At 62.7% G+C, this 26365-nt stretch overlaps 2 protein-coding genes across 9 annotated transcripts in view; both read left to right on the top strand.

The window, feature by feature from the left end:
* NUDCD3 (NudC domain containing 3) overlaps positions 1 to 3915 on the top strand; it is a 29559-nt gene extending 25644 nt beyond the window's left edge. The window contains exons 5-6 of the mRNA XM_027704242.1: positions 2748 to 2936; positions 3523 to 3915. Of these exons, the coding sequence (XP_027560043.1) occupies positions 2748 to 2936; positions 3523 to 3633 (300 nt within the window). The 3' untranslated portion in view covers positions 3634 to 3915. The remainder of the gene's footprint in view (positions 1 to 2747; positions 2937 to 3522) is intronic.
* Positions 3916 to 5986: 2071 nt separating this feature from the next.
* CAMK2B (calcium/calmodulin dependent protein kinase II beta) lies at positions 5987 to 26215 on the top strand. Of its 8 annotated transcripts, none has more exons than XM_027704265.1 (21): positions 5987 to 6116; positions 8721 to 8815; positions 11501 to 11560; positions 11932 to 11986; positions 12088 to 12153; positions 14271 to 14343; positions 15006 to 15108; positions 15559 to 15642; positions 16079 to 16173; positions 16395 to 16517; positions 16604 to 16687; positions 17292 to 17334; positions 17785 to 17859; positions 19784 to 19821; positions 19898 to 19969; positions 21409 to 21453; positions 21723 to 21771; positions 24396 to 24471; positions 24574 to 24668; positions 25013 to 25247; positions 25316 to 26215. In XM_027704265.1, the coding sequence occupies exons 1-20, from the start codon at positions 6052 to 6054 to the stop codon at positions 25243 to 25245; spliced, it is 1629 nt and encodes a 542-aa protein (XP_027560066.1). In that variant the 5' UTR covers positions 5987 to 6051; the 3' UTR covers positions 25246 to 25247; positions 25316 to 26215. The 8 variants fall into 8 exon arrangements, with proteins under 8 accessions (XP_027560066.1, XP_027560065.1, XP_027560064.1 ...); XM_027704264.1 differs by having other exon boundaries at positions 19781 to 19821; positions 25343 to 26215; XM_027704263.1 differs by having other exon boundaries at positions 19781 to 19821.
* Positions 26216 to 26365: the final 150 nt, after the last annotated feature.

Genomic DNA, 26365 nt, shown 5'->3' with positions numbered 1-26365 from the left:
TGACAATGAGGGGTCGTGACCTTCCCAGCAGGGTGTGGAAATGGGACATGATGCCATGTCCATGCCAGTGACGCCTTTCACCTGCTGGAGAGTCCCTCCTGCCGACTGTCTCGTCATTCCTCATAATCTGTCCTTACCCCTGTCCTTTTCCATGGAACAGCCCTTCCCTACGTGGCTGAGACATGTTTTGGACACTGGCTGTGGGAAGTGAGTGCTTCAGTTTGAGGACGCTGCTGTCTTAGGATAGAGCATTGGAGTGTGCCCCCTGTGATCCTCCCTCCCCTCAGGCCGCCATTGCAGAGGCTGTTCCTCCCTCCCTATGCACCCCAAAAGACTCAGCTGGGCTTTTATGCCTTTGGGACCCACCAGGCAGATCTGAAGCCTGGCCAAAGGTGTGGACACGCTGCAGGGACCTCATCCTTCCTCTGGCAAGTGGCTGTTTGCATCTCTGGGGTGCTGGGGGGGGTCAGCCCAAGCTGTTGGCTGGGAAACTCATAGCAGTAGTGTCAAGTGCAGCAAAGCTTTGCCTTGTCTAGAAGCGACAAACATAATCAGTCAGGGTTTGTCCTTGTGGAAAAAGCCCTGCTCCCTCCTGGAGCCCCCATTTCCATAGCTCTCCCTGAGGGTGCCTGCAGCCTCATGGGGGGCTGTCAGCCGAATGCCAGCGCCTCCTCAGTGGGTGGGTGGGTGAGGGCTGGTGTGTGGGGGGCATCACCCAGAGACCTGCCACAGCCTCTCATCTCTCCCTTACCTCCACCTCTGGGCACCCAAAGCGCTTGGAAAGGGCACCAGCTGCATCTCCGTCACTGCAAGCTCTTGTAGCCCAGATGCTCAGCCAAGCATGGGCTGGTTCCACAGAGAACATCAGCAGACACAGTCCAGGAAATCAACCCGTGTCCATGTCCCCCATGCTGGAGGTGAGACCTGTCCACGGTGAGTGCTCCAGCACTGCCTCTAACCACGAAGCCCCAAACTCACAGGGATAGAGCAACCTTTGCCCTGGACCGTGAGCATTTCACATCAGAAAGTGGGGCTCCCACCTTGGAGTGAGTCCCACTTTGGCAGCTCTCCCCCTGGAATAAAGAGGGTTGAGCAAATCTCCCCAGGCAGGCTGCAGAGGTGTGCGGGTGGTGGCAGGGCACCAGCAGAGGAATGAGATTTGGTAGGGAAGGGAGGAGGGATGTGTTTCCATCCCCAGGTGCTCTGGGGTGAGTTTTCCATACTCCAGTACTCTGGCTTGGAGATGGGGTGATGCCTGAACTCCTGCAGCACCTGTCTGTTCTTCTGCCATCAGGCTGCCTCTGGTAGGGATGTACCAAGCCACGCATACTCCCCAGCGATGCTGTGGGAGCATGGCTTGTGGTGGAGCCATCACCAGGGAAGCTCACACCCCACCAGCACTGTGGGGACATTCCTCATAGTCCACACCCTGAGGAGCCTGGAGGATGCTCCTGCTGCAGGCATGGGCAGGCCAGGGCTGCTGCCCATCCGCTTGGCTTGCTGGCTGAGGGGTGATGTTCCGGGGGCTCCTGTCATTCCCTTGCCTGCCCACCCAGGGTTGGGAAGCCCAGGAGCAAACCCTTGGCAGCTCTCCCTCCCTTCCAAAGTGGAACTGTGCAATTAAAAGGAGAACAAGCATGCCTGTCTAGCTGGAAAAACTAACGCCTTCCCCAAGCTGGAATATTTTACCGGCTCTGCTCTCCCAGAAGGATTAAGCCCCAGCCACCCCCTCCTGTATTAATTGGTTCCTTTTCTTCACACTGCGGAGATGCCTGGCTTTGTAATGGGAATGGCTGCTTGTGTTCTCCCCTCCGGAGCCGTTGAGCTTCCAGGGAGTTTTGAGCAAATTGTATTGTCTGCCTTTATTGATGATTTTGCAGAGCCCAATGAATGTCATAAATCTGCCCTGCTGCTGGGATTAGTGCTAAAATAACATAGGAGGAAGCAGCTCCCTCTTCCTGGAAAAACAAAAAGCAAGTCGGAGTTCCTGGTGTGAGATGCCCCACGTTGGCCCTGGCACAACCCCTCCAGCCAGCCAGCTCCATGCAAGGCACTGCATCAGGGATGCCTGCGGCTACGGCCAACGGCTTTTCCCGGTGAGGATATTGTCTGGAGCATCCTCATCCATCCCTCGGGTTGCTGCCAAGCCATGGTGCCACGGGAAGCAGGTGCTGGCAGTGAGCTGAGGTAGCACATTCTCACCTCCTTTATCACCCACGCTGCCACCCACAGAGCCAATGCCAGGAGAACTGAGACCAGGGCTCCTTCTGGTTTAGAGAAAGGTGAGAAAGGCCACACCAGCAGGCCCAGCCCTACACTCCACCGGACACAGTCTCCTTGTCCAACAGTCCTGGGCTCTGTTGCTGCTGCTCAGTCAGCCGTGCGGCCCTGGGCTGGTGTCACCTGTGGGCGGTACACCACTGAGGGACACTGGTCCTGGCCTTGAGCCATGGTGTGGACAGAATTTCAGCCCCGGGGTCTGAGCTGGGGCTGCGGAGGGCTGTGGTGGGGTTGTGCAAAACCCTTGGACTGCTGAGGGAGGGAGGCACAAGCATCCCTCCACCTCTGCCAGCCACAGGGCTGGATCTGTGTGAGCTGGACCTCTGCTCCTGGGCAGGCCCCGTGCTGCTGTCAGCGCGGCCAAGCTCTGCATCGCTGCCTTGGAGCTGTGGAATGGGCCGGGGTACCATGTCCCGGGCAGGATGGGGGCTCCTCTCCCTACTCCCTGACCCACACCTTGTCCCTAGATCAACCTGAACAAGGGGGACGAGTACTGGTGGAATGCTATCCTGGAGGGCGAGGAGCAGATCGACATTGACAAGATCAACAAAGAGCGCTCCATGGCTACAGTGGATGAGGAGGAGCATGCTGTGCTCGACCGCCTCACCTTTGACTACCACCAGAAGCTGCAGGGCAAGCCCCAGAGCCACGAGCTGGTAGGTGCCGGCTACCCTGCGCCACCAGCCCAGCCTGGCCCTCCCACCGGCTCTCCAAGGGTCCCATTCCCAGGAAAAGGGTACAGCATGTGGCAGCCCCACAGCTCTGCTCCATCTCAGAGCTCCTCACTTACTGTCCCCCCACATCAACATTGTGGCAGCATGAGGTTCAGCTGGTCTATCTTTTGCCACTCATTCCTGTCTTCCCCTTCCTGGCATCTTGGCAAATGCCCTGCACTGTTGCCAGGTCCCACATCTGCGTGCCTCTCCCCAGAGCTGGCCCTACTCTGGGATGAACCCGCATGGGTCTGGGCTCAACCAGATCCAGGAGCTGCCTGGTGCTGCCCTGGGTGCTATCTGCTCTTTCCTGGGCAGTGAGGAGAAGCAGAAGTGGTGTGTGCCCTTGGCAGTGGCTGCTGCCAACCAGGGTGGACGTGGAGCTGCTACTGTCCCCCACGTCCCCTTCCGTTGGTCTGGTGGCCGCGCAGCCCTGACACCTGTGGGACAAGGGGCAGGGGAGGGCAACGGGCGTGAGGGGCAGCGTGGGGTCACCCTGGGCTGAAGAGAGCCTGTGGCCTCTTTGCAGAAGGTGCACGAGATGCTAAAGAAGGGCTGGGACACCGAGGGCTCCCCGTTCCGTGGCCAGAAGTTCGACCCCTCCATGTTCAACATCTCCCCTGGCGCTGTCCAGTTTTGACGGTGGCAAAAACAACTGAAAAACGAAGCAGGGAGAGGAGAAACCTCCCGGATGCCCACTGGGACTCTCGCACTCCGTGCCGGTGCCCATGACCCGCTGCTCTACGCTGCCGGCACCCATCCGTGCAGTGCGGGGAAGCCAGGCGCGAGCAGATTTACATCCTGTCACCACGGCAACCCGGGCGCCGAGACCCCTCTCCTCCCCTGCCTCCCCTTGCCTCGCGCTGCCGACGCTCTGTGTTTTTCCGGAATAGACGGAGCATGTCGGGTGACATAATTATTATTTTTGGTGGATGAGGATGCTGCTTTTGGGTTTTCTGGGGGTGTGGAGCCTTCCCTGCCCTGACTCTGGGCAGCTTTGCCCCTCTTGGGCAGGGCTGGGTGCTGGGTACAGGCAGCAGGGATGAGGGGACACATGGGGGAGCCTGCCCCTGCCCTTCACCCTGCCTGCACTCTGCCTGCACCCTGCCCACCTGGCACCCCCAAATCCCCTTGCCAACCCCACTCCGAGGTCTCCTATGGTGGCTGTGCTGCCCTTGCCCCCTGCCCAGCCCGGGGGGAGTCTTCCTCCTGGTTTCCCCCCAACCCCATCACTGGAGGGTGGTCAAGGCACCCTGGGGTGGGCAGAGACCCCAGCCAGACTGCAGGGTTTGCTTCCCCTTCCCCAGGGGTCAGCAGGGAGCAGTGGGGGTGTCCCTCACATCACTGGGGTTCGGGGGTGGCTACAGACTCACCCCTTGTAGCCAGCAGTCCACCCCTCCAGCCAGTGGGCAGGAGCCCCAGGAACGTGGGCTTCCCTGGCGCGGTACTTTGGGGTCTGAGAGGGGGGATGTGGCAGCCCTGGCTCCCCCCAGGCCCGGCCCGGCTCTTGCAGCTTCCCACTGCCCCTCCCACCCTGGGATAGGTAGGCTGGGAGTCCCCGGCCGTCGCCTTGTCCCTCCATTCACCCCACCCCCAGTTTGCAATAAACACATTTCTCACGGAGGGCCTGCGAGTGATTCGGTACCACCCCTGGGGGACTAATGTGCCTGACCGCCGCCCCAGCGCCTCGCTTGTGGGGGAGGCACGGGGACACCCGAGGAGGACGCCTGGGGTGTCCGTCTGCCAGCATCGGCCCCGGGCATGTGGAGGATGTTGGGCTCCTTGGGAGGCTGGATATGGGATTCCTGTGGGGCAAGGAGTGGATTTTGTGATCCCCGGGAGGGGGTGGATATAGGATACCCCGAGGGGGGCTGGATTTTGGGGTTCCTTGGGCGTGGGGGTGTCGGAATATGGGATCCAGGGGCGGGGCTGGATTTTGAGGTCCTTGGTGTGGGGGTGTGGATGTGGGATCCCCGCAGGCTGGCCAGGTTTGATGTGGTGGGCACCCAGCCCTGGGGGTGCTGCCCCCGGATCCCCCCCCGCCGGTGCCGGCATCTCCCGGTGGTGATGCGCACACCGGGCCCGCGGCCCCCCGCCCGCCCACGGTCCCCATGGCAACGGCAGCGCCAGCCGCCCGCCGCCCACCCGCGACGGGGGGGCCGCGCCCACCCCACCGGGCGAGGGGGGGACACCCCGGGCTCCGGGACTGCTGGTGGCCTCCAGGCCTTCTGTGCGTGATCCCCGTACCAAAATCCACCCCGCATCCTGCCACTGGCACTGGGGGGCTTCAAGGTGCCCTTGGGGAAGGCGGGTGTGTGTGTGGGGGGGGTTTTTGGCCTCCCCCAGGCCCCTCCCGGATGTTTTGCTTAGGGAGGGGTTGGAGCCTGGAGGGGTTACTTGGGGTAACTGATGCAGGAGGGGTGGCCTCGGTATTGGGGAGAATGAAGGGGTTGTCCCCGGGGAGGTGGAAAGCAGGGCATGGATATAGAGTACTCGAGGGGCTTGTCTGGATATTGGGGTCTTTTAGGGGGAGAATGTGGGATCCGGAGGGGGGTGCAGATTTGGGGCCCTTTCGGGGGGTGGTGGTGAGATTCTTGGGAGGGATCTGGGTGTGGGGCCTTTTGGGGGAGCGTGGATGTGGGTCTGGATTTGGGGTCCTGGAGGGGAATCTGTGGGACGGGGTTTGGATGCAGAGCTATTTAGGGGGGAATCCCGGGGATGGGCGTCTGGATATGGGGCCTTTGGGGGGAAGGGCTGGGTCCTCCACTCCTAGGGGTGATTTGGAATAAAGGGGTCCCGACGGGGAGAATGTTCTGGTTATGGGGCCCTTGTGGAGACAAGGGGGATCCCCTCGGCGTGCGGGGGCAGGTCCGAGGCGGGGGGTGCCCCGGGGAGGGGGTTGGGGGGATCCCAAGCGAGGGGGGGGCGGCGGGGGCTGTCCCGGGCTGGAGCCTCCCCCGGCCCGGCGCCCCCCCCCCCCCCCCCCCGCGCCGGGCGGAGCCGGAGCCGAGCGGAGCCGGTGCCGGGGCGGCTCATTGCGGCGCGGCGCGGCGGCAGCATGGCCACCACCGTGCCCTGCACCCGCTTCACCGACGAGTACCAGCTCTACGAGGAGATCGGCAAGTAAGGGCGGCGGCCCCGGCCCCGGTCCCGGCCCCGGGAAGCGGCGGGGGCGGGGGGCGCTGCCCGGGGCTCGGGACGCCGCTCGGTGCAGACGTGACGCATCCCCCTCCTCTTCCCCAGCCGGGATGGGACACCCGGGACTGGCCCCCCCCCCCCCCCCCCACCGCCCCCCCCCCCGCCCTGGCCCTGCCCCCCCCCCCGCCCCCCCCTTATACCGCCCCCCTCCGAGGGCCTTAACAGCCCCTCCGGCGGCCTGGGCCCCTCGGCTCCTCTGGGTCCCCACATTCCTATAGTCCCCCCTCAGTCCCTGCAGCCCACTTGTTCCCCAAGGATGCCCCCATCCTTATGGACCCCCATCCTTCCAAGACTCCCCTGATCTGTCCTCATTCGCCCAGCCCCGCTCACTCCAGACCCCCTCCAATCCCTCCAGATTCCCCCAGTCCCCAGGCACCTGTCCCTACACACCCCACCCCGAACCTCCCCAGTCCTTATAGCTGCCCTTGACCCTACAGACCCTCCATCCTTACAGACCCCCCTGCATCACTCCTTAACCCCCTCAATCCTCACAGATCCCCCAGCACTCCCAGTTCTGCCCCTGGCTCCTACAGACCCCCCAGTCCTTAGAGCCCCGCCTTGCTCCTCTAGACCCACCATCCTCGCAAACCCCGGTGCATCCCCACATATTCCCCCCCCCAGTCTTTACGGATCCCCCCATGACTCCATATCCCCTATTTCTTATAGACCCCCATCTCTCCAGACTCCCTCAAAGCCCCTACCAACCCCCATTCTCCCCCAGCCCTTATAGCCCCCGTGGTCCTTGCAGCCCTCCCAAACCCTCCAGACTCCTCCAGTAGACACCTCCTCCCTGATTCTCGCAGCCCCCCTGTTCCTTATAGACACCCCTCGTTCCCCAGACTGTCCTTGAGTCTTTATAGCCACCCCCTCCTTTAGGACCCCCTTGCCCCCCACCCCCATGGATCTCCCCATCGCTCCACCCCCCCATCTCCATTAGCCCCCCCATCTCCATAGACCCCCCCATCCCTCTCCCCTCTGGTCCTTACAGACCATCCTCCTCTCCCAGCCCCCATTAGACCAGACCCCTTTGGGCCTTATATAACTCCCCAAATCTGCTCCCCTCTCTGGGTCCTTACAGACTCCAGCCCTCCTGGCCCCTCTGGGCCTTGAAGACTTCCGGGCCCCCTCTGCCCCCTTGGATCCTTCCAACCCCCACTGCCCCCCAGCATCATGACCCCCCCCTGTGGTGGGTGTTGTGGGGAGCTGAAGAGGAGCTGATTTTGGGGGGGAGGGGCTCATTTGCCCCCAGGGCCATGGGGAGGTTCAGATCCCCCCACCCCGATCCATGGGCAGGGGTCAGGGGGGAGTAAAACAGGGCAGGGGAGGATCAAATCTCTGTGTGAGGAGGGGTGCAACCCCCTGTCCCCGTATAGGGGGAACATTTTGCAGAGGTGCCTGTGGTCCCTTTGGGGGTGCCGGGGCGGGAACATGGTGCCATCGGAGGCTGTTCCCTCGCTCTGCCCAAAATCCAGCCCGTCCTGGTTGCCATGGCAATACGGTCCTGTTCCCCCCCTCCCATCTCTCAGTGTCACCCGCCAGCCACCGCGCATGTGTGTGTCCCCCCCCCGCCAGGACTGGGGGGACATTGCTCTGGTTGGGGGGAAACTGAGGGGGAAACCCAGGGGTTGGCACCCACCGTGTCCCCTGTCCTGGGGGCCACATGGAGAGGGGACAGGGGTACAGGGATGCCAGGCCCTGGTGATCCCCCTTTTTCCTCTGGTGGTGAGAGGCTGCCCATGCCAGCAAGGGACCCTCGGTGTACCAGGACATGGCTACATGGAGTGGTGGCAGGGGACAACCAGGCCCTCCCCCCCTTCCCGGGGCGCACATGTCCCCCACAGGACCCTTTCCATGGCAGGGCCAGGGTTCTGCTGCGCTCAGCTGTGTCCCCAGCCTGGTGTAGGGATCCCTCTGTGGGGCCCAGACGCTGCCCTGAGCCCCCTGGGGGAGAGGACCCTTTTAGGCAGGGGACAGGCAGGGGACAGGCAGTGACATGGGAGGGGTAGAGGTGCTGTTGGCACTTGGAGGGGCTGTGGATGCTGCTGCCTGGTGTGGGCATGGCCACGCTGTGCCCCTTCCAGTCTGTGTCCCCATCCCTGTCCCCGGGGTGTTGGTGTCTGCCAGCTCCCCTTACCCGTTGCTGGGTCCTGTGCCCAGTGCCACCACCACCATCACCATTGCCGCCACCACCACAGCCACTGCTGCCATCCGGGCCATCCGTTGTCCCCATGGCAACGAGCTGCCAGTGCTGGATCCTTCCCGCGACCCCCTGCATGATGCCACCCCCCCGACCCTCACTGAGCCCCCTTCAGCCTCTCCTCCCCAGCCGCCCCCAGCACCCCCTCAGCGCGCCCGTGGCGGGGGCCCAGCGGTGTCAGGGCCCCCCCCACCCCGTGTCAGGGTTCACCCCCCGGGTGCTGAGTCACGGCGGGTGCAGCCCCTGGCCTCGGGTGCTGAGTCACGGGTGGGAGCCACCCCCTGCCCGCCCCCCACGGTGCTTTGGGGGGCACTGAGCCTGTCCCTCCTCAGGGGGGCTTTTTCGGTGGTCCGGCGCTGCGTCAAGCTCTGCACCGGCCATGAGTACGCCGCCAAGATCATCAACACCAAAAAGCTCTCAGCCAGAGGTAGGTCCCCCAGAAACCCTGGGACACCCCGAGACCCTCCCAGCACGTGGGGGTACCCCTGGGGCCACCCCCAGCCCAGCCACACGTGATACCTGCGGAGACACTCCTGGTACTCAAGATACCCTGATGCCCATGACACCTGTGACAGCCGTGACCCCAGTGGTGCTGGTGGCACCAGGTACCAGTGAGGAGGGGGTGCTCCAGGGAGTGGGGTCTGATCCTGTCCATCCCCATTATCCCCCTATGCCTCCCCTGGGGCCCCTCAGAGCCTGGGCTGTCCCTGAGGAGTATCCTGGGGGTATGCAGATGTGAGCAGACAGCATGTGTGTGTGTGTGTGTGTGTGTGTGTGTGTGTGTGTGTATATACAGGTGTGTGTACAGGTGTGTGTGTACAGGGGGGATGTGCACAGGTGAGCTCTGTGTGTGTGTGCACAGTTGTGAGCTCTGTGTGTGTGCACCAGGTGTGCTCTTTGTGTACAGGTGTGAGCTCTGTGTGTGTGTGTGTGCATGCCCAGGTGTGATCTGTGTGTGTACACAGGTGTGAGCTCTTTGTGGACAGGTGTGAGCTCTGTGTGTGTGTGCACAGATGTGAGCTCTTTGTATACACAGGTGTGACCTCTTTGTGTACAGGTGTGAGCTCTGTGTGTGTGTGTGCGTGCCCAGGTGTGATCTGTGTGTGTGCAGAGGTGATCTCTGTGTGTGCACAGCTGTGAACTCTGTTTATGTGTGCACAGGTGTGAGCTCTGTGCATACACAGGTGTGAGCTCTGTTTGTGTACAGGTGTGAGCTCTGTGTGTGTGCACAGATGTGAGCTGTGTGTGTACACAGGTGTGAGCTCTGTACAGGTGTGAGCTCTGTGTGTGTGTGCACAGATGTGAGCTGTGTGAGCTCTGTGTGTGTGTGCGTGCCCAGGTGTGATCTGTGTGTGTGCACACAGGTGTGAGCTCTGTGTGTGCACAGATGTGAGCTGTGTGTGTGCACAGGTGTGAGCTCTGTGTACAGGTGTGAGCTCTGTGTGTGTGTGCGCGTGCCCAGGTGTGATCCGTGTGTGTGCCCAGGTGTGAGCTGTGTGTGTATGCAGTGGTGTGATCTCTATGCACTGAAGTCTGAGCTCTGTGTGTGCACAGGTGTCAGCTCTATGCACACAGGTGTGTTTGATGTGTACGTGTGTGTGCATGGGTGTGCGTGTGATGGGTCTGTGCACACGTGTGAGCAGTGGAGGGTATCTGAGTGTATGTGCACAGGTCTGTGTTCACAGCACGTGCCCATGTACAGGTTTGTGTGTCCATGGAGTGTGTGTACACACGTGTGTGTGCACACCTGTGAGCAGGGGGTGCCTACATGTGTGTGTGCAGATGTGTGTGTCCTTGGTGTGCACCCAGGTGTGAGCAGGTAGGGTGTGTGTCAGCGAGGCTGCGGGGGGGAGGTGTGTGTGTGCGTGTGTGTGGGGATGGGTGGGTGTGTGTGGGTGTGGGTGTGTGTACGCACAGGGATGGGCACTGCTGTGTGTTGTGCACCTGTGAGCAGGGCAGGTGCCTGTTGGGTGTGATGGGATGTGCACACAGCTCAGCAGGGGGTTGTGCAGATGTGGGATGTGTGACAGTGTGCAGGGATGTAGGTGTCTGGGGGGGGTGCACCTGGGTGAGAGGCAGCATCCAGTGACACAGGGTGGGTGGGTGTGTGCTCTGTGTGTGTCTGTGGCCATGGCTGCGTGCACAGGCTGAGCAGTGAGTGCAGGGGGGTGCCCACAATGTGTGTGTGTGAACTGTGTGTGAACCGTGTGTGTTCACACACACATGCATGTGCAAGAGGGGATGTGAGCAGGTGCACACACCTGTCCACGTATCTGTTCCCTCGTGTACAGACACACCCAGAGGTGCAGCTGCACACACAGGTACAGGTGTATGCTCCTACAGCGGCCAGTGCAGTCACACACGTGTACAGTCACACAGAGGCACAGCTGCATGGATGTACAGCTGCACACACAGGTACCTCTACACACGTGGATACAGCTGCACACCCCAATACACACAGACCAAGGTACAGTGATGCACATGGATGCAGCCACACACACACATGTGTACACCTGTGCCCACAGGTACAACCACACAGCTGTACAACTGCACACACAGGTACAGACACACACAGGCACACCCACATGTGTGCACAACTGCAGGTGCTACCCCCACCTGGACATGGACACCGCCATACACATGCACACCCACACACCTGCACACCTGTCACACATACACAACCACACACCTGCACACCCACACACATGTACAGCCGCAGGTGCTTGCCCACATGTGCACTCCCATCCGTACGTGTGTACCTGTGTTCACACATACACACCCACACAGATGGGAACAGCTGCATAAACACACACACGTGCACACCTGTGCACTCCGGTGCACACCTGCACACATGTGTACACGCCCACACACATGCACACCCGTGCAAACCTGCACATACTCACCCATGTGCACACTCAGACACACATGCACACGCCCACAGGTGCACACACACCCCTTGCCCCTGTGCACACCTGCACACACGCACAAAGCCATGTGCCCTCCCACGGGGACACCTGTGGCTCCTCTCCCTGAGGCTGGGCTGGGGACAGATGCCTGGGGTGGGACATGCTGGGGGCAGGGCAGGTGCCCCCCTGACCCCTGCACCCCGCAGACCACCAGAAGCTGGAGCGCGAGGCGCGCATCTGCCGGCTGCTCAAGCACTCCAACATCGGTGAGTGACCCGGGGACACCTGGGGACACCTGGGGGGTCTCACCGCTGGGGTCCTGCTGGGGGCCACCCAGGGACATGCTGGGTGCCACCACGGGGTTGTGCCACGCTGGGAACGTGTGGGGTCCTGTGGGTTGCTACCCAGGGACACCCTGGATGACACCCTTGGGGACACCCTGGGTGTGTCCCGGGGATGTGTGGGGTCTCACCCCTGAGGTCCTGCTGGGTGCCACAGTTGGAACACTCTGGGTGTGGGTGTGTGCGCTGCGTGTGACACAGACACGTGTGTGCCACTCGTAGCATTTTGGGGGGCGCTGGGGAGGGCTTTGGGAACCGAGACTGAGCCTGTCCCCGTCCCCGTCTGGTCCCCACAGTGCGGCTCCACGACAGTATCTCTGAGGAGGGTTTCCATTACCTCGTCTTTGACCTGTGAGTGTGGCTGGGGGGTCCCGGGAGTTCGGAGGGTGCTCAGGGAGTCTTGGGGGGGTCCCTGGGGTCCTGGGGTGACACGGTGCCTGGCTGTGTTTCAGGGTGACAGGTGGTGAGCTCTTTGAGGACATTGTGGCGCGGGAGTACTACAGCGAGGCCGATGCCAGGTGAGCCCCTGTGCCCCTCCAAACCTCCGGACACCCCCACACCCCTCCAGTGCCCCCCACCCCGGGAGGCTACAGGGATGGGGCAGCTCCAGCAAGGCAGGCAGGGGGCACCCAGTGGGTGGGGGCATGCCCCCCCCCACCTTCCCATTATTGTAATCCCTCCACCAGCTCTGTCCTGCTGCTGGGTGGGGCTCCCCTATGTCCCACTCGCCACCCCATGCTCTCCCCTCTGCCGCTGAGGCCTGGCACTGTCATGACCGGTGCTGGGGGGGGCTGGTGGCGGGTGGGGGGCCCCCAGGGCCCCCTGGTGCCGTCCCCAGCCCCCAGTGCCCTGTGTGCCGCCGTGTGCCTATCCCCGTGGTCTCTGGGCTTTCACAACATTGTTTCTCCCCCTCTCTCGTTCCCCCCATCTCCGACCCCCACCCCCGTCCCACCTTGTGCCCCCACCTCCTCCATCCATCCCCTCATCCCTCTGTCCCTCCTGTCTCCCATCACATGTCGCTCGGGCTCTGTGCGTGTCCGTGTGTCCATCCGTGTGTCCATTCGTCCTTCCCACCGCTGCCCTCTGCTCACTGCTCCCCCACGGCACCCCCCGCCCTCTGTTTTGCCTTCTACAACTCCCCTGCCCCCCAAACTGCCCCTGATTCCTCCCATCCCCCTCTCCTGCCCCCCTCTCCCACCCCTTTACCCCCAACTCGCTCCCACCCCCTGACTTTCCTTCTTGACTCCCACCTCCTTTACCTCATCCTGATCTCCCATATTGCCCCTTCTCCCAACCCTTACCCCTCCATCCTGCACCCCCTAATCCCTTCACCCCATCCTGCCCTCTCTTTATCCTTATCCTGCCCCCCCACACACACCTTTATCCACAATCTGCCTCCTGCCCCCTGCCTCTCCCTCCTGCCTCCCCCATCCCAACTCCCCACCCTCTGCCTCTCCATCCTGCCGCCCCATCCCGATCCCCCATGGCCCCATCCTGCCCACCTCCCACCTCCTTTACCCCATCCTGCCCCCCATCCTGACCCCTCTCCCAACCCTAACCCTCCATCCTGCCCCCCCCGCCCCTGCCCCCGCCCCCCTGTTCTGTTTTGCAGTCACTGTGTCCATGAGCTCTTTGCCCGCGTTCCTCCCACCCATCACTTTGCCCCTGAGCAGAGGGAGCCGCAGGTCAGTATCTGGGGGGGGGGGGCCGGGGGAGCCGTGCCCCCTGCGCTGCCCCCGCCCGCCGCAGCCCCCGCTTCCCAGCCCCCTGCTCCGCTCGCAAGGACTCAGCTGTGGGGCTCTCTCCTCACTCTTTTTTCTCCCCAACCCCCCTCTTTTTGCCCCCCCCCTTACAGGGAGGTTGCCCCCCCGATGCCCCTGCTCCCCCAACTGGGTGGGACCCCTCCCCTTCACCCCCATTTCAGGCTCTCATTCCCCGCTCCTTCCCTCTTTCTTTCTTGTCTCGTCTCCATCTGCCCCCCCCGCCCCGTACCCCCTGTCCCCCCACCCCGTGAGTCCTGTCTGGGGGACCCCGGCGTCTGGGTGGCAGCAGGGATGGGGAGGCCCCCGTGGGGGGGCAGGGGTGGGACACAAAAGCACCACTGGGGTGATCCCCGGTGGCTCCGTGCCAAGATAGGAGCTCACCTGGTGGGCACTGAGAGGGGACCCCTGGGCAGTGACTTCCCCTCAGGAATGAACCCCCAGGCAGTGACCCCCCCAGGCAGTGATGCCCCTAGGAGTGATCCTTCAGGGGTGACAACTCTGGAGTGACCCCCCAAGCAGTAACCCCCTCCAGGGGTGACCCCCAAGGAATGACCCCCAAGCAGTGACCCACCCCAGGTGTGATCCCCGCTCAACGACCCCCTGAAGTGAAACTCCTCCTGGTGACTCCTCCAGGCAGTGATCCCCAAGGAGTGGTCCTCCCCCCCAGAGTGAGCCCCTAGCAGGGTACAGAGGGTGCATTCCGCACCACCCAATCTAAGGTTACCACTTGTTTCCGTCAGCTCCCCCTGGGGTGCAGGGGGGCCCCAGCAGTGGGGCAGGGGGCCAGTTTGGGGCTGCAGGTCCCAGGCAGGGGGTGTGGGAGATGAGGGAGCAGCATACTCCTGACCCGCCCACCCTCCGTTTGCATACAGCCACTGCATCCAGCAGATCCTGGAGGCCGTCCTGCACTGTCACCAGATGGGAGTGGTCCACAGGGACCTCAAGGTGAGTGTGTCCCCTCAGATCCCCATCTGTCCCTCTTCCCTCTCCCCCAGCCCAGCTCTCAGGGTCCCCACAGCATGGGGTGGGCCCTGGCTCAGTGGGTCCTGGGGGTCACTGAGATCCCGCTGAGGTTGGGGGGTCCCCTCTGCTCTGAGCACCCCCAGCTGCCATCTCCCTTTTCTGGGGGTGCACGTGACCCCCTCAGTCATGGCACGGTCCTGTGCTGCTGGGGAGGCTCACTGTGAGCCCCCTGCTTGCCATGGCCTTGAGCTGGCTGGGAGTGGGGGTGAGGTCAGGACAGGACATGAGATGGTGGTGGGATGGTGGGTGGGATACTGGGGGGGGGGACACCAGAGGATGGTGGGATATGGGGGGATGGAGGGATATAGGGGGATGGTGGGTGGGATACAGGGAGATACTGAGATGAGGTGAGTGGGACATGGGGTGACCCTGAGCTGGCCATGGGGCTGTGCTACCCGGCACCCCTGGGCCAGTGGTAGAGGGTGCCCATGGCTGCAGGCACACAGCTGGCCAACAGGCAGGACATGTTCAATGGCAGCTGCAAAGCCCTTCTGCTTCCCCTGTCCCTTCTCTCCCTCCCCCTCCCCATGCCTGTGCCCTGTGCTGCCCATGCCTGGTGCTCTCTGTGCCTGGTGCCCACACAGCCGGAGAACCTGCTCCTGGCCAGCAAGTGCAAAGGGGCGGCAGTGAAGCTGGCGGACTTTGGCCTCGCCATTGAGGTGCAGGGGGATCAGCAGGCCTGGTTTGGTGAGTGCCACTGCCCCCTGTCCCCCCCCGCAGCCCTGGCCCATGCCCAACGTGTCCTGCTCACCGTGTCCCTGCTCTGTGCCCGCCGTGTCCCTTCCGTGGCCACCATGTCTCTGCCCACACCTGCCCTGTCCCTGTCCCATATCCACTGAGTCCCTACCCTGTTCCCACTGCGTTCTCTCGTGCCCACAAAACACAGCACTGTAACAGCTACTGAGAAGAAATTAACTCTACCATAGCTGAAACCAGGACACCACCACAGCCCCGTCCCATACCCGCCATGTCCATGTCCTGTGCCCACAGCATCCTCCCCTGTGCCCACCACATCCTCCCATGCCCAGCACATCCCTGCCCTGTGCCCATGTCCCAGTCCTGTGCCCCCCTGTCCTGCCCTGTGCCCCCTCCCCGTCCCCGCCCACCGTGGCTCACTCATCTCTGTCCCCATCCCAGGATTCGCGGGCACGCCCGGCTACCTGTCCCCCGAGGTCCTGCGCAAAGAGGCCTATGGCAAACCCGTGGACATCTGGGCATGCGGTAAGAGCCCATCCCTGCCACAATCCCTTCCCAGTCCCTGCCCAATGCCTGCCCAATCCCATCCTAATCCCTGCCCCATCCCTGCCTAATCTCTGCCTGATCTCATTGTGATTCCACCCTGCTCCCATTCTGGCCCCTTCCTGGCTCCATCCTAGTCTCACCCCATTCCCATCCGAGTCTCACCCTGGTTTCATCCCAGTTCCTGTCTCATCTCTGTCCCAGTCCCATCCTGGTCCCATCCCTGTCCCCATCCCATGGCCATCCTGTGCCATGTGCCCCGGCTGGGCTGCGCTCTCCTGGCAGGTGCCATCCTGGCAGCACGGGGACAGGCCACGCTGGGATCACTGCTGTGTCATGGGGTCACCACAGGGATGGAGGGAGCCAGGGGGTGGCTAGGGGTCCCTGCACCCCCCTGACCCTGATCTCCCTGGCCCAGGGGTCATCCTGTACATCCTCCTGGTGGGCTACCCGCCGTTCTGGGACGAGGACCAGCACAAACTCTACCAACAGATCAAGGCTGGGGCCTATGACGTGAGTTCCCAGGACCCCCCCATGCTGTGATGGCCAACCCATTAACTACAGAACCTACTGAGGGATGTTACGGCTAATCCCAACAGGCAGAAGCTGGGGGGGATGGCTTTGGGCCACACCTTCGGTGGCTGGTTGAGGACATGTGGACATGGAGGGACACGGCTGCCATGGGGCTGCCCCTCCAGAGCTGTCAGCCTCCTGTGTCCCTGTTTCCCCCCCAGTTCCCTTCGCCCGAGTGGGACACGGTCACCCCTGAAGCAAAAAACCTCATCAACCAGATGCTGACCATCAACCCCGCCAAGCGCATCACAGCTCACGAGGCCCTCAAGCACCCGTGGGTCTGCGTAAGTGTCATGTGTCCCCCACTGGTGCGTGTCCCTCTGGCCCAGTGGCCACTAGCACCTGGCACTGACCCTGCTGTCCCCCACAGCAACGCTCCACCGTGGCCTCCATGATGCACAGGCAGGAAACAGTGGAGTGCCTGAAAAAGTTCAACGCCCGGAGGAAGCTCAAGGTGAGGGGGTAAAGCATGGGCTGGAGATGGTGCTTGTCCCCCGGCACCACCCTGCGTCTCCATGGGGCTCTCCTGTGGGCCCCTGCCCAGCCTGCTGTGGGACTGGCCCTATGTCCTGGCTGTGCCCAGTGCACGCTCCCATCCTGGCACACACCAGGGCCATCTGGTGTGTTCCCACAGGGCACAGTCCCATTCCAGTGGTTCCCACCCTGGCCATGCCCGCTGCTCTGCCGTGGGCTGAGGTCCCATCCCAGTGACACCCAGTGTGGCATGGTCCCATCCTGCCCCTGCCCAGTACGTGTCCCCATGGTATGGTTCTAGCCTACCCCCCCTCGTGCTGCCCCCCTATCCTGCACCCTCCATCCCACTGCCCAGTCCCATGGCTCCGTCCTGCCCCCTCATCCTGCAGCCCCCTTTTGCACTTCTCAGTCCCATGGGCCCCACCCTGCACCACCCATCCCTTCCCCCCTCATCCTGGACCCCACATCCCATCACCTCACTTCCCTCCCCATTCCACTCCACCTGTCCCATCCCCTGCTCCCAGGACCCCTCTTGCCCCGTTTCACCCCCATGCCCCCTCCCCTCACTGTGCCCCTCCCCACAGGGCGCCATCCTCACCACTATGTTGGCCACCAGAAACTTCTCAGGTAAGGGGGGGGGGTGCCTGCTGGCCGGGGGGGCCAGGGGCCACAGCACCCCTGCCCACAGCTCCCCCCTGGGCTGGTGCCCCCCTCTCTCTGTCGCTGTCTTTCTCTCTTTCTCCCCTCCCCCCCCTTAACCCCCCCATTTTTTCCCCATCGGCGAGGACGGGGCGTGTGGTAGCCAAGGTGGGGGCAGGACCCGGCCCCCCCTGCCCCACACACACAGCAGCAGGTAGCGCCCGGTCCCCGTGTGTCCCCCCCCCACTCCGGTGGCTGGTGGGGGGGCGACACGGGGAGGGGGACGGAGCATCCCCAGCCACCCCAGGCCTGAGCCCAGGGTGATGGGCACCCTAAGAGTTCTCGTTGGGGGGGTGGAAGTTGGGGGTCCCAGCTGCAGCCCCCCCCAGCCCCCTAACAGGAGCTCTGCTCCCTCTCTCTCTCTCTCGTGGCCCGCAGTGGGCAGACAGACCACCGCTCCTCCGACCATGTCGGCGGCCGCCGCCGGGGCCCCCCTGGGGCTGGTGGAACAAGGTAGACGCGTCCGCAAAGGGCCCCCCCGGCCCCCCCGGCCCCGCTTGGTCTCTGTGTGTCCCCGGATCCTTCATCCCCACGTCCCCCTCTTCTCCCAACCATCCTCTTCCCCGCCTCCCCCTCCCCAACAGGTTTCGGGTGCCCTCCTCGGAAATCGGAGCGCATGCATGGCCCCCTGCACTGCCCCCTCCGCACCCTGCAGCCTCTCCCCCTCTCCACCGAGAAATGCCACTGTCCCCCCTGCTGATGCCCCCAAACTGGCCCTGGGGGGGGGTCTCTGCCCCACCCCCCATCCCATGGAGGGGGCTGCTGGGTGCTTGTGCCCTGGCCAGTGGTCCCTGAAGGGGCACATACTGTGCTGGCATCCCCAGGGTCCCCACCTGGGCCAGCAATGGGGAGTTGGGGGCAGGGGGATAATTCTAGGGTGTCCCTCCCCCCATTGCTCCCACCCCATGGCACTGCTCCCTCTATGCACACAGTGGGGGCACACCAGTGAATGGAGGGGGCCAAACTGGCTGCATGTCCCGTGTCCCCCTGTGTCCCCACCCTGCATGTCCCCCCCTTGCATGTGCCAACCCCCCCACACATGTGACTCCCCCCGCATGTGACTCCCCCCGCATGTGGCCACCCCCCACCCCAGCTTCCGAGAGCTGCAGCCAGTGTTTGTGACACCGTGAAACACTCGGCGGGTCTTAAACCACACCCCCTAAAGGGCTACCACTGCCCCCCTTGCCAGGGGTCCCCCCGGGCCCCCCCAGTTTGGCTCTGGTTTAAAACCCCACCTCTCAGCGCCCACCTGCTTTCAGAGGAGGGACCAGGACCCTTGGGGACACCCTGCCAGGGACCCCTGGGGGGACGTAGGTCCATGGGGGGAGGGGTGGGGTGTCCCCTCCTCCCCTCATATGCCCCCCCCCTTGGGTTCTGATTGGTGCCACCCCGCTGTCACTGGACTTGTCACCACGCAGCCCCCTCTAACCTGTGAGACAACTGGGGGGTTCCCCAAGCTTGGAGGAGCTACGAGGATGCTCAAGGTGACACAGCCCACCCCCTCATAGCCACTTTTGGCCCCCATGTCCCCGGCTCCCCCCACCCAACCAGTGGCCAGAGATTGTGATAGCAGTGACAGATGCTCATCCCTGCGCCCATCCTTGTCCCCCTCCAGGGAGACACGGGGGGGCACAGGTGGCTGTGCCCCCCCCACACACCCCGTACTCAACTCATCTTTTTTTATATTCTTTTTTTATGTTTTTCCCTTTTCCTCCTTTTCCCCCATTTCTCTCTTGCCCTCCTCCCCCTCCTCTCTCTCGCTTTCCTCTCTGCATTTCTCCAAGGTAAGCCAGTCCTGCGCCCCCCCACATGGGGGCCACCAGGATGGGGACCCTCCCCATGTTGGGGACACCCCCTTCCTCCAGTCTAGGGACCCACCAAGTTTGGGGACCCCCCCCCAGAATGGGGACATCACACCTGGATAGGGAACCCCAGAGGTTGAGGACACCCCTCCCATGATGGGGACAACCCCCCCCCAGTTGGGGACTCCCCTCGAGTTTGGGAACCTTCTCTTAGGATGGGGGCACCCACCAGGATAGGGAAAACCCCCAAAGGTAGGGGACACCCCTCTCTGAATGGGGACACTCCCTTCCCCCAGGATGGGGACCTCCCTGAGGTTGGGGACCCCTCCAGGTCCGAGGGACCCTAATGGGGACACCCCTCCCAGCGTGGGGACTCCCCCCAGTATGGGAACACCCCCAGGACGGGGACACATCCCTCCTAGCATGTCCCCCCCTCCCCAACATGGGGGTGGCGAGTGCTGCCAGCACCCAGGGTGGGATCAGGTTGGATGGCCGGAAGGGTCTGGGTTTGGGGGGACATACAGTGTCCCTTGTCCCGGGGGGGGCAGCACTGACACTCTCTCCCCTCGCAGCAGCTAAGAGCTTACTGAACAAGAAGGCGGATGGCGTGAAGGTGAGGGGCCAGCGGGGGGGGCCGGGGTGGGCTGCTCCCCCCGTGCCACTGAGCCCCCCCTATTTCTCCCCTCCAGCCCCAGACCAACAGCACCAAAGGCAGCGCCGGTGTCACCAGCCCCAAGGGGACCCTCCCACCTGCTGCCTTGGTAGGTGCCCCCCACCCTGCACCCCCCCCAGACTCCCCATCCCACCGGATCCATCCCACCAGCCCATCCCATCCATTGCCATGCGCGCCCCCTGACCGGCTGTTCCCGGGGGTGCTGGGGAGGGGGTGTCCCGAGGACGGAGAGGGGTGTGCAGGACATGGGCACGGGGTGACCCCGCTGCACAGACGAGGTGGGTGAAGGGTGCGGGCACATGGACAGCCCCGTGTCCTCCCCAGCGGACAGTGACGTGGGTGCAGGACATGGTCACACGGGTGCCCCACCACGGGCACAAGGTAGGTGCTGGAAACAGGCGCAGAGGCGCTCCTGCCATGGGGAAGCGAGGTGGATTCAGGGCACAGGCATGTGGATGCTCTACCGTGGGGACAAGGTGGGTGCAGGGTACAGGCACAGAATGCCCCGTAATGGGGACAACTCCATGCAGGACACGGGCAGGAGGATCCCAGTGACACAATGACGAGGTGGGCAAAGGGTATGACCGTGGGTGCTCCACTGTGCAGGTGGCAAGGTGGGTGCATGGTGCACAGGGATGGAGGTGCTGAGCACGAGCCTGCAGGTGAGGTAAGTGCGGGATCTGGGCACAGGGCTGCCCGGCTTTCACAGGGAGTGCAGGACAGAGGGAAAGGGGGGCACATTTGGAGCAGCAGGTGCAAGATGCGGGCGTGCTCTGGTGATGCCAACAGCAAGGTGGGTGCAGGATGAGGGCACAGGAGTGCCCATCATGACCTGGGTGGCACAGGGGGTGCAGCATAAGGGCAGAGGGATGGTACCATGAGTGCTGGACACCAGTGAAGGGATGCCCAGCTGGTCAGTGAGTGTGAGATACAGAGAAAGGGATGCACACCCCACACAGTGAGGGTGGGTTGCAGGCAGGGGGATGCTAGGGATGATGGGTGTTTGGAATGCTGGCTGCGGGATGGTCAGGATGAAAGCTGAGGAATGCTTGGGATGCATGCGGTGGTATGGTTGGGATGCAGGCACAGGGATGGTCTGGATGCAAGCTGAGAGATGCTCAGGGATGCAGGCAGCAGGATGGTTGGGATGAGGACACGAGGGTGCTCAGGATGTGGGCAGTGAGATTCTCAGATGCATGGTGAGTGCAGCCCCTGGGCACTGGGATGCAGGACGTGGGCGCTGCCCCCCAGTCCAGCCCGTCCCCTCAGCCTCTCACTGCGTCTTTCCCCACCGCTCTGCCCCCCCCTTCTCCCCTTTTCTCCCCCCTCCACGTCTGTGAATTAAACCATTTGGCTTTGCTGGACTAATGACTCTCTGCTTCTCTTCCCCCCTTTGCCCTTCCCAAATCCGGTCTGGGTCTTTCCTTGCCCCTGTCCACGTGCTGCTCGCTTCGTCGTCCCCCCTCGTTGTTCCCCCTCCGGGCTCTCGCTTCCCCCCCGCCTCTGTCTCTCCCCCTTCTCCTGTAGGAGCCTCAAACTACTGTAATTCATAACCCTGCAGACGGCATCAAGGTATTGCTGCCCCTCGCCGTCCCCGGGGCTGGGGGTTCCCGCTTTCCGCCTCCATCCTCCCCCCCAGCATCAGCCATGGCGCGGGGCGGGGGGTGACGTGGATGAGGAATGCGCGCAGGGCGCGGTGACAGTGGGGTCCCCCCACGGTGTCCGGCATCGTTGGGGTCCTGCCAAGCCCCGGCTGGGCTCGCCCCCCTTCCCTGTCCCCCCAAGGCCAGGTCTGACCCCCCTGTTTGTGTCTCCCCCCACCGCCGCCGTCCCGCGGGCAGGAGTCATCCGACAGCACCAACACCACCATCGAGGATGAGGACACCAAAGGTGACGGGCGCTGGGGGCGGTGGGGATGCACTGGGACACACTGGGAGGGAGCTGGGATGCACTGGGGTGCTAGGATGCATTGGGTTGCACTGGAATGGCACTGGGATGCACTGGGAGTGTCTTGGAATGCCCTGGGGTGGTGATAGGATGGCACCAGTATGCATTGGGGTGCACTGGAATGGTACTGGGAGGAACTGGGACGGCACCGTGATGCCCTGAGATGGCACTGGGATGCACTCAAACAGTTCTGGAATGCACTGGCTTAGCACTAGGATGCATTGGAGTGCACTGGAAGTGTGCTGGAATGCACTGGGATGGAGCTGGGATGCACTTGGATGGCGCTAGGATGCATTGGGGTGCACTGGAATGGAACTGGGCTAGCACCAGCGTGCATTTGGTTCACTGGGATGCATTGGGATGGAGCTGGTTTGGCAAAGGATGCATTGGGGTGCACTGGAATGATGCTGAGATACACTGCAACCGTGCTTGGATGCACTGGGATAGCACTGGAATGCACTGGGATGGCATCAGGATGCATTGGGGTGGCACTAGGATGCACTGGGAGTGTGCTGGATGGAATGCATTGGAATAGAACTGGGATGCACTGGATTGGCACTAAGTTGCACTGGGATGAACTGGGATGGAACTGGCATGGGACCAAGATGCCGTTGGTGCACTGAGGTTGCACTGTGATGCACTGGGGCAACACTGGAATGCACTGGGAGGGATCTGGGATGGCACCAGGATGCATTGGGATGTCACTGGGATGGTACTAGGTTGCACTGGAATGGCACAGGGATGGCAGAAGAATTCATTGGGTTGCACTGGGACATCACTGGGATGCACTGGGAGACAGTTGGAATGCACTGGGATGGATTTGGGGTGCACTAGGATGGAGCTGGGATGACACCCAGGATGCATTGAGATGCACTGAGATGCCTCCAGGGTGCATTGGGACATCACTGGGATGCACTGGGAGCATGCTGGGATGCACTGGGATGGTACTAGGTTGCATTGGTGTGCAATGAGATGGCACTGGGATGGATTGGGATGCACTACAAGTGCATGGGGCCAGACTGGTACAGCACTGGGATGCTCTGGAATGGGCCTGGGATGGCACCGAGGTGCATTAAGTTGCACTGAGATGGACTGGTGTGGTATTGGGATGCACTAGAGTGTACTGGAATGGCACTGGGATTCGTTGAGAAGGCATGGGGATGGACAGACATGCAGTAGGGTGGCATTGGAGTGCATTGGCATACACTGGTGTGGCACTGACATGCACTGAGGTGGCAGTGGGATGCACTAGGATGATGCTGGGACATGCTAGGATGGTACCAAGAGGTGCTCTGGATAGAACCGGGATGTACTGGGATGTATTGGGATGCACTGGAATAGCACTCAGACACGTACTGTGACACTGAGATGTAGTGGGATGTCACTGGGATAAACTGGAGCGTACTGAGTGTACTGATATGCTCTGGAGTAGTACTGGGACATACTGGGATGGTAAATGGGCTGTGTTGGAATGCACTAGAGTGGCACTGGGATGCACTAGGATGAAACTGGGATGACTAGTGGCATCAGAATGAAATGAGGCATTGGGATGTAGTGGAGCAGGCTACACTGGAATGATACTGGAACATACTGGGATTGCACTGGGACACACTGAAATTCAACAGCATGATGCTGGGATGCACTGGGATGGAACTGGGTGGAACTGGAATATGCTGGAAGGGCGCTGGGACACAGTAGGTTGGCACTGGTTTGCATTGAAATGCGCTGGGATGGCCCTGAGATGTACTGGTATAAAGTGAGGTGTATTGGGATGCCCTGGAATAGTACTGAGATGTAGTGGAATGGCACTGGAATGCAGTAGGATTGCATCGGGGTGCAACTGGGATGTATTGGGAGGCACTTGGAGGCAATAGGATGGCACTGGGATGCACTGGGATGTATCAGAGGGCACTGGAGTAGCTCTGGGATGCACTGGCATACTCTGGGATGCAATAGGATTAGGATGCAATAGGACTAGGATGTGTTGGGATGCACTTGCATGGAACTGGGATAGTACTGGGATGCACTGGAATGGCAGAGACAGTGGGATAGCGCTGGGAGACGCTGGTATGGAACTGGCTGTATTGGGTTGTGCTAGAATGGCACTGGGATGTACTGGGACTTGCAGGGATAACAGTGGGCTGCACTAGGAACTACTGCAAAGTGCTGAGTGGGCACTGGGATGTCTGAGCATGCTGGGAGGGTACTGGGACATGCTGGGGTGGCACTGGTGTAGCACTGAGACATGCTGAGAGGATCATGCAGATACTCATGTGGCAGAGCTATGGGGGCCTTGGGAGCACAGTGGTCCCTGTCTGTCCCCAAGGTCCTTCTGTCCCCAAGGGCTGTCTGTCTGTCCTCATGGTCCCTGTGTCTGTCCCCATGGTCCGTCCCCATGGTCTGTCTGTCTGTCTCCAAGGTTTGTCTGCCCCCAAGGTCTGTCTGTCCCTGTGTCTGTCCCCATGCCTCCCCTCTATGTCCCACGTCCATCCCAACATCCCGTCCACCGCCCCCCACGGTGTCCCCGCGGGGCGGGGGCAGTGGCAGTGACAGTGACGTGCCCCCAGCCCGCAAGCAGGAGATCATCAAGATCACGGAGCAGCTCATCGAGGCCGTCAACAACGGGGACTTCGAGGCCTACGCGTGAGTGGGGCAGGTCTGGGGGGGATGGGCGGGGGGGGCCAGGGCCTGGGGGGGGGGGGCCTGGTGGGGCGGTGCCGGGCCGCTCTCATCTGCTCCCTGCAGGAAGATCTGCGACCCGGGGCTCACCTCCTTTGAGCCCGAGGCGCTGGGCAACCTGGTGGAAGGGATGGACTTCCACCGCTTCTACTTCGAAAACTGTGAGTGGTTGACCCCCCCAGTGACACCTGCCCTGCCTGTGCTCTGCCTGTGCCCTGCCCATCCTGCCTGCCCTGCCCACCCTCTCTGTATCCAGCCCATCCCTATTCATGCTGTGTCCCTGCCTGTCTACTTCACTGGCCCTTGCCTGTTTCCTGTCTCTTGCCCGCTGCCTGCCCACCCTGGTCTCTTGCCTGTCCCTAGCCATACCCTGCTGGGCCATCCATCCGCCTCCACTGCCACCATCCCCGCCCGTTCCCCTGCCAGTTCCTCACCCCTTCGCTGCCCCCATCTGTGCGCACCCCCCTGCCCGTGCCCTGCCCTGCTGACCTTGGCCCCCCTGCAGTGCTCTCCAAGAACAACAAGCCGATCCACACGACCATCCTGAACCCGCACGTGCACGTCATCGGGGAGGACGCGGCCTGCATCGCCTACATCCGCCTCACCCAGTACATCGACGCACAGGGCCGGCCCCGCACCAGCCAGTCCGAGGAGACCCGCGTCTGGCACCGCCGCGATGGCAAGTGGCAGAACGTCCACTTCCACGGCTCGGGGGCCCCTGTCGCCCCGCTGCAGTGAAGGTGAGGGCAGGATCGGGGTTTGGGGCGGTGGGGAGCCCTGGTTGTGGCTCACCGGGGTGTCCCCACAGAGCTCGCCATGGCTGTCCTGGTTCCAGCCCGACGGAGACGGCGATGGGAGCCGAGGCGGCAGCCGGAGCTGCGGCCCCCCGAAGCACGCGTCCGCATGCCTGTCCCCCCCCCGCCCTGGCCCCTGCTCCTCCCCCTCCAGTGCCTGTGTTTGCAGAAAACAAAAAGACAAAAAAAAGCCGAAAACGAGGAAGACAACGAAAAAAAAGGGGGAAAACCCACCCCAATTCCAACCCCACCCACACCCCCAAACCCAACCCAGCCGCTCGGCCACAGGCGGGGTGCTGGGGGGCTCAGATCCCCCTCTCTGCCCGTCTCTCCTGGGGGGCAGGGGGGGGTCCCGGCCCCCCTCCCGGCTGTGCTCGTGGCGTGTCGCTGTCGCTGGTGGTGGATGTTGTTCTTTGGGCTCCGCTTTGCTCTGTCCTGCCCCAGCCCCTGTACATAGAGAGAGCTCTTTATTTTTGAATTCCCGTGGGGGTCCCCAGCCACGGGGGCTGCCAGGGGGTGAGTGAGGTGAGGGGGACACACACAGATTCTCCCTGCCCCCCCCAGTCCAGCCCTGCCCCTGGGGGCCCGAGGCTGATCCTGGGCACTGCTGTGCAGGGAACACGTGGGTGGCTGTGGGAGGGTCCCTCGGTCACACCCCTGTCCTCAGTCCCCATCCCGCTGGTTGTCCTCCCCCAGCACCCCGTATCCCGGGTGCCAGCTCCAGGTGCTGGCAGGTTTTGGCAGGGGTATGTGGGTGCCATGTCAGGGGGCTGGGGGCAGCCAGGGGGTGTTGGGGTTCGGGGCGGGGGTCTCGGGACGATCCAGCCAGCACTGACGCGGCATCGGAAGCACTTTAGACTAAGAGAACGGGTCTCTTACAGGGGCACAGGCTGCTCCGCCGGGGCCCCCCCCAGCACAGGGGCACCGGCAGCACGTCGCACACACCCCCCACACACCCCCAGCCAGCACTGTGGGGGCACCCTGTCACCCCAACCCCCATCCCTGGGGATGCATCACCTCGCTCCTGGTGCTCCCCACGCGATTCCCCCAGGGTGTCCCCTCCG

The sequence above is a fragment of the Neopelma chrysocephalum genome, unplaced genomic scaffold (genome assembly GCF_003984885.1).
Source record: "Neopelma chrysocephalum unplaced genomic scaffold, ASM398488v2 Primary Assembly neopelma1_262, whole genome shotgun sequence".
Lineage (NCBI taxonomy): Eukaryota > Metazoa > Chordata > Aves > Passeriformes > Pipridae > Neopelma > Neopelma chrysocephalum.
Note: the sequence above shows the minus strand (reverse complement) of the source record. Positions and strands in the feature narration are given on the sequence as shown.

Coding starts and splice junctions, on each gene's coding strand:
- CAMK2B (XM_027704264.1), top strand. CDS start 6,052: ATGGCCACCACCGTGCCCTGCACCCGCTTCACCGACGAGTACCAGCTC. Junction 11,987..12,087: donor CATTACCTCGTCTTTGACCT/GTGAGTGTGGCT, acceptor GCTGTGTTTCAG/GGTGACAGGTGGTGAGCTCT. Junction 24,669..25,012: donor CCGCTTCTACTTCGAAAACT/GTGAGTGGTTGA, acceptor GCCCCCCTGCAG/TGCTCTCCAAGAACAACAAG.